General features: G+C 41.6%; 1 protein-coding gene across 1 annotated transcript in view; it reads left to right on the top strand.

Annotated features, from left to right (window-relative positions):
• Positions 1-12,488, top strand: part of TRMT9B (tRNA methyltransferase 9B (putative)) — a 39,690-nt gene extending 27,202 nt beyond the window's left edge. The window contains exons 2-4 of the mRNA XM_084627588.1: positions 3,101-3,255; positions 7,590-7,763; positions 11,343-12,488. Coding sequence (XP_084483714.1) covers positions 3,101-3,255; positions 7,590-7,763; positions 11,343-12,367 — 1,354 coding nt within the window. The 3' untranslated portion in view covers positions 12,368-12,488. The remainder of the gene's footprint in view (positions 1-3,100; positions 3,256-7,589; positions 7,764-11,342) is intronic.
• Positions 12,489-16,762: the final 4,274 nt, after the last annotated feature.

The following is a 16,762-nucleotide window of genomic DNA, read 5'->3' as shown; positions in this document are numbered from 1 at the left end:
TTTCCTGTACTCTGACATTATTTGCCTCCACGCATTCGTCTGTGCTCTGTCAGTGTGGGAGGACAGCATGAGCTCGGAGAACATTTCATCGTGAGTGCGTTTTTTTTCTTTCTAAGCTTCACTAGCCTCTGGGAAGGAGAAGATCCTGTGATCATTGAAACACATGCAGCTGGTGGAGAAAAAAAAAGGGACAGCGGTATTTAAAAAGACACATTTTATAAAACAGTGGCTACACTCTTTCAGGGTAAACCTTGCTGTTAACATTAAATACATAGCACATGTGCTTTCGTTACAAGGTCGCATTTTGCCTCCTCCTACCGCGTGACTACCCCCTCAACCTTCCCCCCTCCCTGTGGCTAACAGCGGGGAACATTTCTGTTTAGCCACAGGCAAACAGCCCAGCAGGAATGGGCTCCTCTGAGTGTCCCCTGAAGAAAAGCACTCTATTTCAACCAGGTGACCATGAATTATATCTCACTCTCCTGAGGATAACACAGAGAGATAAAGAACGGATGTTGTTTGAATGCCAGCAAACATACACTGCAATGCTTTGTTCTACAATGATTCCCGAGTACGTGTTACTGGCCTGGAGTGGTAAAGTGTCCTACCATGAAGGACGCAATAAGGCTGCCCTCCCCAGAAACCTTTTGCAAAGGCTTTAGGACTACATCTAGGATAACCGCAAATGCCAGGGCAAAGAAATCCTTTCACATGCTTGCTTTTAAACCATGTATAGTATTTTAAAAGGTACACTCACCAGAGGTCCCTTCTCCGCCTGCTGGGTCCAGGAGGCAGCCTTGGGTGGGTTCGGGGGGTACTGGCTCCAGGTCTAGGGTGAGAAACAGTTCCTGGCTGTCGGGAAAACTGGTTTCTCCGCTTGCTTGCTGTGAGCTATCTACAACCTCCTCCTCATCATCATCTTCTTCGTCCCCAAAACCTGCTTCCGTATTGCCTCCATCTCCATTGAAGGAGTCAAACAACACGGCTGGGGTAGTGGTGGCTGAACCCCCTAAAATGGCATGCAGCTCATCATAGAAGCGGCATGTTTGGGGCTCTGACCCAGAGCGGCTGTTCGCCTCTCTGGTTTTCTGGTAGGCTTGCCTCAGCTCCTTCAGTTTCACGCGGCACTGCTTCGGATCCCTGTTATGGCCTCTGTCCTTCATGCCCTGGGAGATTTTCACAAAGGTTTTGGCATTTCAAAAACTGGAACGGAGTTCTGATAGCACGGATTCCTCTCCCCAAACAGCGATCAGATCCCGTACCTCCCGTTCGGTCCATGCTGGAGCTCTTTTGCGATTCTGGGACTCCATCATGGTCACCTGTGCTGATGAGCTCTGCATGGTCACCTGCAGCTTGCCACGCTGGCCAAACAGGAAATGAGATTCAAAAGTTCGCGGTTCTTTTCCTGTCTACCTGGCCAGTGAATCTGAGTTGAGAGTGCTGTCCAGAGCGGTCATAATGGAGCACTCTGGGATAGCTCCCGGAGGCCAATACCATCGAATTGTGTCCACAGTACCCCAAATTCGAGCCAGCAATGTCGATTTAAGTGCTAATCCACTTGTCAGGGGTGGAGTAAGGAAATCGATTTTAAGAGCCCTTTAAGTCGAAATAAAGGGCTTCATTGTGTGGACGGGTGCAGGTTTACATCGATTTAACGCTGCTAAATTCGACCTAAAGTCCTAGTGTAGACCAGGGCTGAGCGGCATGATAAGGGGGCCAGGGCCGGGTGGTTGGATAAGGGGCGGGGGTTTCCGGGGGGCAGTCAGGGGACAGGGAGCAGGGGGCATTGGATAGGGGGTGGGGTCCCAAGGGGCGGTTAGGGGTGGGGGTGTGGATAGGGGTCAGGGCAGTTGGGGAAAGGGAGCAGGGGGTGGTTGGATAGGGCAGAGGTTCTGGAGGGCGGTCAGGGGATGGGGAATGGGGAGGGGGTTGGATAAATGTGGGAGTCCTGGGGGGTCTGTCAGGGGGCAGGGGTGTGGATAGGGGTCGGGGCAGTCAGGGGACTGGAAGCAGGGGGGTTGGGCAGGAGGGTTGGATAGGGGGTGGGGTCCCGGGGGGTGGTTAGGGGTGGGGGGGTCCCAGCAAGGGGGAGGTTAGGGGACAAGGAGCAGGAGGAGTTGGATGGGTCGGGGGTTCTGAGGGGGGCAGTCAGGGGGCGGGAAGTGGGAGTGGGCAGATGGGGGCGGGGGCCGGGCTGTTTGGGGAGACACAGCCTTCCCTACCTAGCCCTCCATGTAGTTTTGCAACCCGAGTGTGGCCCTTAGGCCAAAAAGTTTGCCCACCCCAGCAGTAGAGGCTCATGCACTAAGCTTCAGAGGTGGGTCTGTCTGCCTTACAAGTGGGGGGCTCATCCGGGATTTCAACTGGGAAGACTCTGAAGCTCGGGATGCGCTCCTCAGCTATGGGAAGTATGTAATCCGCACACCTCCTAGGTGTGGTGTTCTGTCCCATCTAATGGCACCCAGACCACTTAGAGAGAGAGATTAATGAGTTTGCTTTACAGCCTTAGCTAACAGACAGTTGGCTTTTCGCTCATGCAGTAGAGGCTCATGCACTTAGCTCCAGAGGTTCCTGGTTTGATCCCGCCTGCTGACGACCGGGATCTGTCGGCGTTACACATGGTTAAAGGGTGTTGGTGTCAATGTCCTGGCCAAATTTCAATTCAGGTAATTATATTCTGCCCACCTAAATTTACCTGCAGTTTCAATTGCATACAGTATTCTTTACTTTGTGCCCTAAACTATTGTGTAATGTTGTTGTGCATTGTGAAACCTCTGATGTGTTCCACCCCATAGATGCCTGCATTTCATTGGTAAAATTATCCTGTAAATATGAATACTGGTACACATGTTATTACGGGATGCTTTTTGGGCATAATCCTATACCCACTGAAGTCAAAGGAATAACTCCCACTGACTTCAGTGGCACAGAAACTGACCCTATGTGATGAAAAGGCATTTTATAAAGGAGTCTTATAATTTTATAAATGTGAATGTATAGAGGCATGAGTTGTCAAATACTACAAACATTTACAACCTCTGCTACTACAATTTCTGTTCTGTATGTAATATTTGTCTGTTGTGTCTTATGCTGTGTTCAGGATGGAACATGAGGCTACTCAGCTGGAAAATCAGCATGTACATAGTGTGTATGAAAGCACAGCCTCCTGTTTTAATGACCTGCAAAGCAAAGCATGGCCTCGTGTTCGTCAGTTTCTGTTGGAGCAAAAGCCTGGCAGTCTCATTGCTGATATAGGTAAGTTACTGTATTTATTGAATGAAAAATCCTGTCATCATTTGTTTTACGCATTATGTTTATCATACTTGGCCTTGAAATCTAGTGTGTAGGGATATTCTTAACAGCATATGAGGTAATGGACATACAGTCCCCAAAAATCAAAGAAAATTGAGAGGAATGTGTTATCACATATCATATTGCTCTATCAGATCAAAACTTCCCCTTTACATGTCTACCCTTTACCAAAATACATACTGTTTGCTTTCTAAAACAGTGTGAAGTTCACCTTTTCAGTATTTCAAACGTAATGGCCTTTCCCAAACTGAGGAAAACCAGGGGCGGATGTAGCCTCCCAATTCAATGTGTGTGGGGATGGGGGCTCCAAGGAAGGATATTTTCCTAATATCCAACCTAAACCTCCCCCACTGCAACTTGAGACCATTACTCCTTGTCCTGTCCTCTTCTACCACTGAGAATAGTCTAGAACCATCCTCTCTGGAACCACCTCTCAGATAGTTGAAAGCAGCTATCAAATCCCCCCTCATTCTTCTCTTCTGCAGACTAAACAATCCCAGTTCCCTCAGTCTCTCCTCATAAGTCATGTGTTCCAGACCCCTAATCATTTTTGTTGCCCTTCGCTGGACTCTCTCTAATTTATCCACATCCTTCTTGTAGTGTGGGGCCCAAAACTAGACACAGTACTCCAGATGAGGCCTCACCAATGTCGAATAGAGGGGGACGATCACGTCCCTCGATCTGCTCGCTATGCCCCTACTTATACATCCCAAAATGCCATTGGCCTTCTTGGCAACAAGGGCACACTGCTGACTCATATCCAGCTTCTCGTCCACTGTCACCCCTAGGTCCTTTTCCACAGAACTGCTGCCTAGCCATTCGGTCCCTAGTCTGTAGCTGTGCATTGGGTTTTTCCATCCTAAGTGCAGGACTCTGCACTTATCCTTATTGAACCTCATCAGATTTCTTTTGGCCCAATCCTCCAATTTGTCTAGGTCCCTCTGTATCCTATCCCTGCCCTCCAGCGTATCTACCACTCCTCCCAGTTTAGTATCATCCGCAAATTTGCTGAGAGTGCAATCCACACCATCCTCCAGATCATTTATGAAGATATTGAACAAAACCGGCCCCAGGACCAACCCCTGGGGCACTCCACTTGACACCGGCTGCCAACTAGACATGGAGCCATTGATCACTACCCGTTGAGCCCGACAATCTAGCCAACTTTCTACCCACCTTATAGTGCATCATAGAAGGCATCTCATCATAGAAGGTGATTAGATTAGTCAGGCATGACCTTCCCTTGGTGAATCCATGCTGACTGTTCCTTGTTACAGCTTCATAAAAAGGAACTGCCCGCTTATTGCCTTATTACTAAATACTATTACAAATTAATACCATGTACATACAGTATCATGGGGCACTAGAAGGGTTAGAAATATTAAGTTGCATTCTGATGTGGAAATGTGAACTGTTGTATTCATTTAGATGGAATAAAGGGCCCAAAGAGTCAAAGGTATTAACATGACCCTGTCACTGTCCAACATTAAACAGTGTTAAAGAAGGTTCGTGGTTTGGTGCTTATATAAAGACCTCAGTCTGCTTAGTACCATGGCAAACATACTATAAAATTCATGCCAAAGGTTAGAAACTTACCAATAAAAACACACAAAAGGAAAAGAAACAAAACAAGGCAAAAAGCTTTGAAACTGAAATTGAGTGATGATGCAGAACAAACTTAAAACCTATCAAATGCTCTTTTGAAGAGGGTGAATATAGGGTTAGAGTCTCTTATTCTGCCAAACAGTTCTTCTTGGTGGGGAAGAAAGAGTTAGTTCTGTTGTTCAAATCTTAGTTGGGAATGATAGTCACCGTCCCGCTTTCGAAAAGCTGACAGACACCAGGGGAAATACAGCTTTTGTTGAGGTTTTGAGGATATAGGGTGGCTGCTCAGTCACTGATGGATGCATTGGGCTGGCTGATCAGCCACGACAGCTGTTGTTCTGGATCCTGGCTCACCTTTCTGATCAGGGACATCATCTCAGCTTCACTGGTCCTTCTCAGGCGAGCAGAGCTGGATTGGCCATCTCATCTCGCCATGCTGATGCTGTGCAATACAGTTGATTTCAGGGTCAGGCAAAAAGCCAAGAGAGAGGTAGAACAGGAGGAATATAAGGGGGAACGGAAAGGGACACACGAGGGAAGGGAGACAGAGTGGGATCTCACATGTATCAGGCTGGGATCCTCACTGATGACGTGATGGTGGTCCATCTTCCCCGTAGGCTATTAAGGTCTGATGTCATGGCAACAATCCTGCTGCTGCAGCTGCTGTGATGGTAAAAGTTCCTTGTTCTCCCTCAAGCCTCTGTTTAAGGGTTTAATGGGTGGATTGGGCCATCCTCTAATTATTTTGCCCAACTATGAGGCCTAATTTCTGAAGCACCAATTTGGTCCATTGATTTCCTGTCCCTTATTCCTATTTTTTACTAGTCCGTACTCTTAACAAAGTAGTTGACTGGTATCAGTAAAAATGTTCTGTTTAAAGTAATTCAGTCTTTCTGTCTCCTTCTTACATCTTTTCTTAAACAATTTTATATAACAGGTCATTGTAGCAATTCATGAACCTCCACCCACTTTCCACTAGTCAGGCTCACAATTATTACAACAGAAGCATTTGTTGGTAGCACAACAGTATTTTTGGTTCCCTTATTCCAGAGTATGCACTGAGATTATAAAAACTCTTCTGCAAAAACTACCTGTCAAATAACTGAATTAAAGCATTTTAATCAATATACACACAATTTACATTTTAATTGAGTGTTACTGCTACAAACATAATAATCAATTATACTTTTGTTCTGATTTAACAACTCCCCCTCTCTTATTAACATGCATATCTTAATTTTTCATCTCATATTTTCTTTGAACTGCTTTAATATATTAGTCTCTTTCATTTCTCTTGAGCACCATTCTTAGGAATAATGCTGGATTTTTGCTTTAGCAATGTGCTCTTTTTTACCACTTTGAGTGTTCTGCTGTTCTCTCACAGTTACTGTGCTGTCTTTGTAGATAATGTTGCACATTATCATCAATGAAAGCAGCAGGGCTGCAAGCTGCAGTGCTGTTTCTAAAGATAACTCAGGCCTTTAAATTGAATTACTAAGAATAAAATGGTTCTCTTTGCCTAGCTGTTCCCCTGCCTCTAGGGTGTAAACTTTCAGATACTATTCTCTACCACTGACCCATAACTGTGCTGAATGTTTCTTAATCTAATTTTGAAAAGTGCCTGTAATGCATATGGTATTGAAGAGCACTCTGGAATATTTCAGTGTGGAACAGCACTGATCCTTAAATATTTCTCAACATACTTCCAGATAGAAGACACATTCTATAGATGCCCATTACACATACAAATGTGCAGTTGTAACTGATCACAACAATAACAGAAAGAGGATGCGGCTGTAACACTGAAATAGTTCTTTGTTGCATAGAAACCATTGAACTTCGGTCATTTTCAAGTCTGTGTTTGGAGATTAAAATTGTCCTGTCTCGTCTGTGCTGCAGATCCGTATTCAGCAGTGTGGGGCAAATCCTGCCCTTTCCTCTGCAACCACAGATGTCTCACTGGCAGTAGAACTGTTGCACAATGTGCAGGGCAATATTCCTAGGTTCCTGGAGGGGGGCATATATGACATGGAGCTTAGCTCAACAATGGCTACAGGGTGGAGATCAGGGAGAGGGCTGAAGGAGCTGCTGCTTCATTGATCCTCCTGTTTGCTCCCTCACTCCTCATGAAGGGGCTGCATTAGGGATGTGTGCAGTAGCAGCTACCCTGCAGAGTTGTCCATGGCTTGTTGTGGGAGGATTCCTTTCTCCTCTACCTCCCCAGCCCATCCAAAGAGAAATCCATTGCACAGTCTAGTTTTTAGTATGGGAGGAATTGGGTGCAGTTGCGTGTGCAGAAAATTTCCATTGACATCAGAAGGGACTGAATAAACATATACATTGTGGATCGAAGAGGAGAATTTTGGCCTTTAATTTTGTTCATGATTTATTGATGATCTGTACCACTGTGCCATGAATTTACAAGCTTTCATGTTGCTGTTGTAGATACCGTTCCATGTCTGATTATGTGAATATATAATTTTACAGAGACAAAATGATTTCAGTGGGAATGAAGCAGGATCATTTCATTTTCTAGGATGGTTTTAAAATTAAAAGATTTACAGGAGTATTTTGGCACCAAGTGTTTTCACTTTTCCATGAGGGATGAGAGGTGGGGTGAAGGAATCTCATAATAGGTTGCTTCCTGTGTAATAAAGCTTATTGTTTTGTAGGATGTGGGACTGGAAAGTATCTCAATATCAACAGTCAGGTGTTTAATCTGGGCTGTGATTACTGTGAGCCTTTGATAAAGATTGCAAGGAAGAAAGGCTGTGAAGTCTCGGTATGTGACAACCTTAATCTTCCCCTTAGGGATCAGTGCTTCAATGCAATTATCTCCATCGGAGGTAAGAGAATACAGTAGAATGTTTGTTCTGTTCCAAAATAAACATGAAATATTTTGGATCGTTTTTTCAGTTGGTTCTTATATCTCATTGTCATGGTTATTTTTAAACCATGCAGCTATCTTTTAAATCTTATAAAATGGAGTTTCATGATAGGAAACTTGAGAACAAAAATATATTCAGTTTAATTTCATAACAATGACATTGACTAGGGAAGTACCATTTATTTTTGGTGGCCTTGTACATTCTAGAAAAAACGGTTTGTTTTTAATGTGCGTTAACTAATGTGTGTTAAAATCCTAGTGTAAGCAAGTCAAGTTGTAGTTTTAAAACATGTAGCTAGTCAAAGCAAACTCTTTCCCGCACTCCCTGGGTCTACCTTGACCAACAACATATTAAATCTACAACTCACCTTAACTAGTGTGTGTTAAGAATATACATTTTTTCTGGAGCAGACATGGGGTAAAAGTTCAAAACCACCTAAGGAACTTAGATGCCTAAGTCCCGTTGAGTTTCATTTTTGACTATTTTCAGAGTAGTAGTCGTGTTAGTCTGTATTCGCAAAAAGAAAAGGAGGACTTGTGGCACCTCAGAGACTAACAAATTTATTTGAGCATAAGCTGTCGTGAGCTACAGCTTATGCTCAAATAAATTTGTTAGTCTCTAAGGTGCCACAAGTACTCCTTTTCTTTTTGACTATATTACCCATGTCCTCCTCTATGTATAAATATAAGAGGAACAGATGAGGGAAGGGCATTTTGGATGATATTTTTAACAATATTCTTCCCTGGATTTATTTTACAAAGTTTTTAGTGCTAACCTACAATGCTGTTGTAGTTTGCCATATTATCACCACACAGCTGCTGACAGGTTCTTATATCAGAATAATGAAATATGGAAAAAACTGTAGCCCTCTCCTTCCAAGTGTGTCTTAAGCTTCCTTCCTCTTCTCTCCCAGGTGCTTGATATCACTAATATTTGGAGTAGCTTTTTCCCCTCCTTGTGCCGGCTGGGTCCTGAGTTCTTTTCTTGATGCCTGGTGTTTCCATTCAGAGTCATTTCTCCCCATGCTTGAGAAAAAGGGTGCTGTCCCTTGAGAAATCCATGATAATACTACAAGCTGACAAGGAGAGTAAAGCCCAGTACACAGAAGCCAATAAAGTAACTAAAGCAAACCCCAGCAAAAGGGATAATACTCCCCAAATAACATCATAACAGAGGAGAGAACTTTATTAGGAAGAGGCAAATAGGATCTGGGGAAGGAAGTGATTAACTAATAATTAACCAACATTTATAAATAAGCCAATTTCTCACCTCCTAACGCTCACAAACTCCTCCCTAATGCTTACCTGAGGTGGATGGTATGGCTGAGGTTGTGAGTCCTCAGATGGGGTCTGCAGGTGCTGTAGTGTTGCCCAGCTTAAACAAAAATCACTTTACTTGTTCTTCATCCCTAGTTGTGGCAGAGCTCTCTCCTGACTCCACTAGGGCTCAGTGGTTCCCTGGTTTGGAATTGTCCTTGGATCTTGGCTGGCTGTTGGTAGCTGGTGCCAGGTCAGAGCGCTTGCTCTCTCTCTAATCTATCTATCTATCTAATCTGCTGGGCACTGCAATGCTAGAGCGACCTGATCCATGCAGCTAGTGTCTCAGAGCAGTACAAAAACTGTCTGGAGGAAGAGCAAATTTAGCAGGAACTCCCTAAGCTGTGCTATGTCTCCCTTAGCTTCCCAACCAAAATAAAAATGCCCTCTCTCTTTTTTTTTTGTTTTGTTTTGTTGGGCTTCCCTTTCCCCCATTAACTTGCCTGGGGCTGTACAGCCCTGACTTGTCTGCACTGGTTGTGTTGGCTGATTATCTGTTCCTTGTGATAGACAGAGATCAGATATCCATTGGCCTGAAATGTCTTCAGTATGAGACATACACTCTACTCTATGTCATCCGATCTCAGTGTCTAAGAAACTCGGATTTTGTTGAAAGCAAGCTGGTTGAGCCTTGATCTATGTAAGTCTGAGATAGTACTGACAAGGTGCGGGGAGGAACCACTGATTGAGGGACCATGCTCACTGTTTGTTACTAGGCATAATATTGTGTCCTCAGCTGCTCCTAGTTGACCAGTTAACATCAATAGGGTTTTATCATTAGCACTTGGCAAGAAGGTTGCACACTCATTTGCACATCTTACCCATGCTTTTTGACAAATTAAGACACAACTAACTGGGATGCACATATGATGATTGCAGTGTGCTTTACATGGGACTACACCTTAAAACCATTCAGAAATTGTGGCTAGTTCAGAATATGGCAACTCAGTAAGAAGCACATTACTCCTGTACTCTGTGACCAGCAGATTTCTGGATGAAATTTAAGGTGTTGGCTTTCACATGTAAATCCCCAAGTGGTCTTGGTCCTTGCCTACCTCAGTCTGTCTCTTATACTATGTGATACATTTAGTAGCTGTGAACAGGTGAGGTTCTTGAGCCAACAGAGCCCTTGTTCAAATTAGGGTAAGGCATTCTCAATGATGTGCGCTCAACTTCCTTTCCTTATTCAACCAGAGCCTGGAAATGGTGGCTTTCAGGTCATGTTGCAAAGTTTATTGGTTCTCCCAGGCATCTTCTGTGAAAGAGGAGAGTAGACTAAATGGGCGATTCAGTTCATGGAGAGGGATTAGCATGTTTTTAGTTTTTTATACTAGTCCAATTCATGTATTGTACAGATTTTTCATTAATATTTTATATATCCACCTGGAGCTTTGGATAGACATACTTTAAATGTACCTAAATTAAAACATATTATTTGGAAATTATATTAGTTTAGTATTCAGTCATCTTTGGTTATCATCCTCAGAACAATTTGCATATTTGAGATACTTTAATTTAATTAATCAGGAACCCAGTGGTTGAATGGGCCTGGGAGTCTCAACTACCCACTCGTGGCTAGAAGTGCTCCATTCCTGACATGATTAAGGCGAGATCTGGGCAGAGGATGTATTTCATGAAGGATTTTGAGACTTCACAATTTGACTTTGTTTCAAATTGGAACAAACCTGTAAAATTCCTAAATTCTCCACAAAGGAAAATTCTGAAAAAAACCTCTTGTTTTGGACTGATTGACAAGTTTTGTTTTGATTTTGATTTAAAATGTTATAATATTAAAAAGTTTAAAACAAAAATTAATTTGAAAATTAAAAATCAAAATGTTTCATTTTGAAAACATGGAAAAGCAACATTTTGACATTGTTGGAATTTTTTCAGTTTTTCTCCAAGGCAAAATTTCTGCAAAATTGACATGATTTTGCCAATGATTTCTATTTCTATGGAACTGCATTTTCTGATGGAAAATGGTTCTATCAAAGTTTTCTGACCAACTGTAGTTAGGGCATGTTGGTAGGAAAGTATGGAGAAGGTTTGTACTGTTATTACCTTCTGCTGTACTTGTTCTGTGGCTAGATAGAGAATTTATGTTTCCAGCAATGTCAGTTGAAATCTTTCATGAGCACTAAATTAACTGAAGATTATTTTAAAAAATAAATAATGTAACAGTAGCAGTATTTAAGCTCAAATGCCTTTCCTTCCTTCACAGTGATTCACCATTTCTCAACTAAACAAAGAAGAATCAAAGCAATAAAAGAAATGGCAAGGGTATTGATACCTGGAGGTCAGATCATGATTTATGTTTGGGCTATGGAACAAAAAAATCGTCGCTTTGAAAAACAAGATGTATTTGTTCCATGGAATAGGGACTTGTGCTCCCGGCTTCTTTCAGAATCAAATCAGTCTGGACATAAGAGTGATCTTGAACATTCTGTAAAAAAACACCCGCAGCAACTAGTAGGCTCTGAATGCAGCTACCCAATTAATCTTAAACAGGAACGTGATACAAAAAGTTCCCACAGTACAGACCATTGCTTAGCCAAAACCTGCTGCATGAAAATGTCTGAAGAAGAAGAAAATCGATTCTATAGTGCTCTAGGGAAATCTTTTCGTTCATGGTTTTTCTCCAGATCCCTTGACGAATCATCCTTAAGAAAGCAAACTGAGAAGATGAAATCTCTGAAGAATGTAGGAGGATGGGCAAACAGAACCATATCCATTCAACCGTCAAGACACTGCAGTTTAGACTTAGGTCACCGTGGGCCATTGTTAAAAGAGCAAAGTTTAGATGATGATGAAGTGTTTATGGAAAATGCATCTCTCAAAAAACCACAATGGATGACCACTTCAGGTGTAATGGGGGATTTAAATGGAGAACACCATGGAGTAGTTCAGAGCAAGAATGAAGAAACATCTTTTCTGAGTGGTCCTGTGGAAGACAGGGACAACAACTGTACTTATAGTAAAGATGAAGATGGTAAATCTACCGCTAGCAAACTCTTTCAAAGAACTTCAACAACTGACTCCACTGATTCTATTTTGGATGAAGCAATGGCTGTTGGGGACCAGGTTGTTGACGTATTGGATACAAAAGCCTTCATGCGTTATTATCATGTTTTTCGGGAAGGAGAGCTATGCTCTCTACTGGAAGAGAATGTGCCTGAACTTCATATTATTAGCTCTTGCTATGATCATGGAAACTGGTGCATTATTGCAGAGAAAATAGCAAAATAACTGCAAACTGAGCAAATAAAACAAAACTTTGAAAATTGAAAACTTTGAATGCTGCTCCTTGAAGGTGTTCTGTGGTGTTGTAATTGTGCAATATAAAATGGAATTTGAGTCTCATGTAGTTGTGTTCCATCTATTTCTGATTTTACTTTGTATATATCTATAAATACTGTGTATAAGAATGTAAGATGCAAACAACAATACTTATGTTTTGTCAAAGATAGGCTTTTAAGAGTTTTATATTGCTTTTAGCAAATAATTCAGTTTTTAAATGTACTTTTGTAATTGAAAAATAAACAAAACATTTTTATAAGATAAGGATCAGGGCATCTTTTATGAGAAATATTTGCCCAATGTAAACTTAAAGCTTGGTACTGCAAACACTTAAGCGTGTGTGTTAACTTTACTCAATAGGGTCCTGATTCAGCAGTCCAGGCTTCTTCAGCAAATAACTTAAGGACATGCTTAACTTTAAATATGTGCCTAAGTCCCAATTTGGACACATGCTTTAAGTTAAGCACATGTTTAAATACTTTGATGAATTGTGGTCTTCAGGATGGGCTACTCATAGGCATAAATGTTTGCATGATCAAGCCTTGAGTATTCTGTGCTCTGTGCTTAGCATTCTGGAGCAAATGGGACAGCTGCATTTGTTCAAGATTTTGGTCTTGGTTTTTTTAAAACCATCTAGTTCAGGCGTTCTCAAACTTCATTGCACCGCGACCGCCTTCTGACAACAAAAATTACTACACAACCCCAGGAGGGGGACCAAAGCCTGAGCCCTCCCGATCCCTGCCCCGCTGAGTTTGGGGGACAAAGCCCACTGCCACGAGGTGAGGGGAAGGGAAGCCAAAGCCCAAGGGTGTCAGCCCCAGGTAGGGGGCCTGTAATCTCAGCACCACTGCCCAAGGCTGAAGCCCTCAGGCTTTGGCCCCAGACAGTGGGGCTCGGGCTTTGGCTTCAGCTCCTGACCCCAGCAAGTCTAAGCCAGCCCTTGCAACCCCATTAAAACGGGGTCACCACCCACAGTTTGAGAACTGCTGATCTAGTTTATGCCTCAGAGCTAAGGGGTTGAGATTGAGTCTTATGTATTCTCTACCAAAAATACATGAATTTATTTTCTAAAGTTTTAAAAGTTTTGCTTATCTATAAACACTTTTCACTGAGACTAATTTTAATAACCGTTATTTACAAAGAGTACAGAAAATTAAACGTATGTGAGGTGTACATATTTTTGAGATAAACATGGGAGCACTATGTGAAATTAGTATAATTCTAGTGCATCTCTGCTTGGTTTAAAAGACAGATTTATCTGTAGTATTGGATCAGCTTATATACTTAGATGACAATATATACTTTCTTAAAGGTATCCTAAGAAATGTAGAAGAAATTAGTCAAATATGTAAATAAAACATTACGAATCAAATAGCAAAATCTTTAAAATACATGTCTTCCATATTTTAAATGGGACATTAAAAGGTCCCTGATGCCTCTAGGTGCTGGAAACTAAAGAACCATTTTTCAAAGGGTTAGAGGATAACTCTGATGTCTTGGGCAGATTTCCCTCTCTTAGGTCTGATCTACACCTAAAACTTAGGTCAACCTAGCTATATTGCTCAGGGTTGTGAAAAATTTCATGCCCTGTACAATTGTAGTTAAGTCGACCTAACCCCCACCATAAATGCAGCTAGTGGAAGAATTATTCCACTGACCTAGCTACCACAGCTCAAGAGGGTGGATTTACGATAGTGATAGAAAAATCTCTTCTGTCACTGTAGTAAGTGTCTACATTACAGCAGCATAGCTTCAGCACTGCGAGTCTGCCTCTATGGTGCTTGTAATATAGATATACCCTCAATAAAATACTACCTACGCTCTATGGTTAATTTTCTGACCGAGCACAGCATCCAAACACACTCACATTATAGTAGATTAGCCCACAGTTACTCATAGTGAGCAGTACTTTACTCCTTAAGTAATTTGACTGATTTTGCTGGGACTACTCATGGAGTAAGGTGCTACCTCAGCTGGTGTAAATTGGCATAGTTCCATTGGCTTCATTGACTGTCCCTCTGTATTTGCAGCGGTTTAACTGAGTGTTATAATTTGACTTTGGAAATTAAGATGTCTGAGTAATTACTCAGTAAAGAACTTCAGATACTGTGTATAAGAGGAGTTTTAACAAGAGCAAAACTACTGTAATGCTTTTGAAATGTTACCCATTCTACAATATGTAAATTCATAGCTTTTAGCTTGTTCAATCACAGACACTGATGGAAGTAAAAGTGTAAAAGTTTTATATGTAGCTGCCCTGGATATAAAGTTTAATAATATATTATATATATTCTTTTGCTAAAATGTATCTAAATAGACTGACTTCCATGGTTTTTCTTATTGTACAGTTTCTGTTCATTGTCATTTTCACTTTTGCTCTCTCTTTAGCCCAGTGATTCTTTAAGTATTTATCCACAGTGGAACAGTCATTGGGCAGGAGAGAGATTGAGATTGATTCTGTAGCCCACTGGTCAGGGCACCCGCCCTAGAAGTGGGAGTCTCCAGGTCCAACCACTTTTTCATTATTTATCCACAATGGAACAGCACCAACAGGAAAGACAGAGGAAGCCACACCTCAGAATATCCCATATCTCTGTGGTCAGTGCACTCTTCTGAGAGGTGGGACACCCCTGGTTAAATTCTTTCTCTCCCTCTGGCACATTCCAGGGTGTCTCCCACATTCCAGGCCTGTGCGCTAACCACTGGGTAAAAGTTATAGGGGGCATCACCACCATCTCCTACTCCTGCTGTTTAGTACAGAGTGAGGCAGGTTCCAAACTCATTCCTGAAAGAATTGCCTTAGGTGCATATGCGATCTGACTCCAGGAGAGTGATTCCTATTTGTTAATCACTAGCAGAGATAGGTACCTGCAGCAGGTGAGAGGGACAGGGCTTAGCACACCTAGTCTGGTTGGCATCTCCCATTGGCTAGCATGCTGGCTTTTTATGTGCATTCTTAGGTGCCTCTCTCCCCATGCATTGGATAGGGAGCCTACCTGCCTAACAGCTTTGTGGACTGCAGTGTTGTTCCTGAGATTTTCTAGGCACCTAAAAGTTAGGCATGCTGACTCTCAGCATTGCAACACCTAGGTCCCTTTGTGAATCGCACCCTGTGATTCTCTCTTATCATGAGAAACATGACATTTCAAAAAAAAACCCCGTGCGATCCCACTGCTTATTTGCTGAGGAGCATAGCTTAATGTGTTCAAACAAGTGGTGAAAACCATAGCAAAGCCCATTAATTAAGATTAAATAAATACAATTCCTGCACTACTTACTAAGATAAAACTCTCATTGATGTCAGAACTGCAGGAATAGGCCCTTAACAGGCAAAAGTGAAATTTGGATTTGTGTCTTCTGTTTGGTAATAGAAATTTCTAGATGTAAAATTCTAGTCCCATTACAGCCAAAAACTGCCATTGACTTCGGTTGGTTCCGAGGTCACCAACCTGTCCTTAACTGGTACTTTGAGATATCTTGATCAGAAGAGGAAAGATGCCCAGTTTCCTCCTGTTGAACTTAATATTTAACGTTGTCAGTCTGAATTGACTGATAATGGCTGCTATTTTAACTCTTAAAATGTGTAATTTAAACTGACACCTGCAATAAAAAACATATTACAATTGAACAAACTTATTTTTGATGGAACACAAAAATACAATATTTGATAAAATGTTGTTTTGCCTTTTTTGAGTAAGTGTGAATATTTATAGGTGCAAAAGCTATTGTTTTTCTACAAAAGACAATTCATTTACCTTCTTTAAATTGAAGAGGGCAATCGTTTTAAAAGCACAAATGGGTTAGGAAAAGCTATAAATTTTGTAAAAGTGTTCATTTGTGATAAAGTGCTGGTATTCATGTTATTTGTGTGTATACTTTAAAATGATACTCAGTTAAGAGATATGCAGTGTGTTACAGTAGCACAGGATTGATAATGAACAATCTGACTCTGTTCTGATTAAAAACCCTGGCCTTGATCCTGTAATTACATCTGTACTGAATTGTACTCACATGTGCACTCCATTGACTTTTAATGGGTCATCTTTGGAGTGTAGGAATTTACTTGTGTGATGCATTTGTAGAATCTGAGGCCCATATTTATACTTCCGTGCAACTTGGATGTTTCAGTGTTACTAGTTTGATCAAATATACAGTTTTATATCTCTGTTGTGAGTTCTTGTTATGCTTATCCTGTATTATTTCCGGCAGCTACTCATTATCGTAACTTGAATCTGCTGTATTTAAATACTACACTATAATCATTTCTTAGTCCATATATAAAACTTCAGATATTAACCATCATTTGGCTGAAAAAAAATCTTGCTCCATTGAAATATTATTTAC

The sequence above is a fragment of the Lepidochelys olivacea genome, assembly GCF_965140295.1.
Source record: "Lepidochelys olivacea isolate rLepOli2 genome assembly, chromosome: 4".
Lineage (NCBI taxonomy): Eukaryota > Metazoa > Chordata > Testudines > Cheloniidae > Lepidochelys > Lepidochelys olivacea.
The sequence above is the reverse complement of the archived record's forward strand: the minus strand, read 5'-3'. Positions and strand labels throughout refer to the sequence as shown.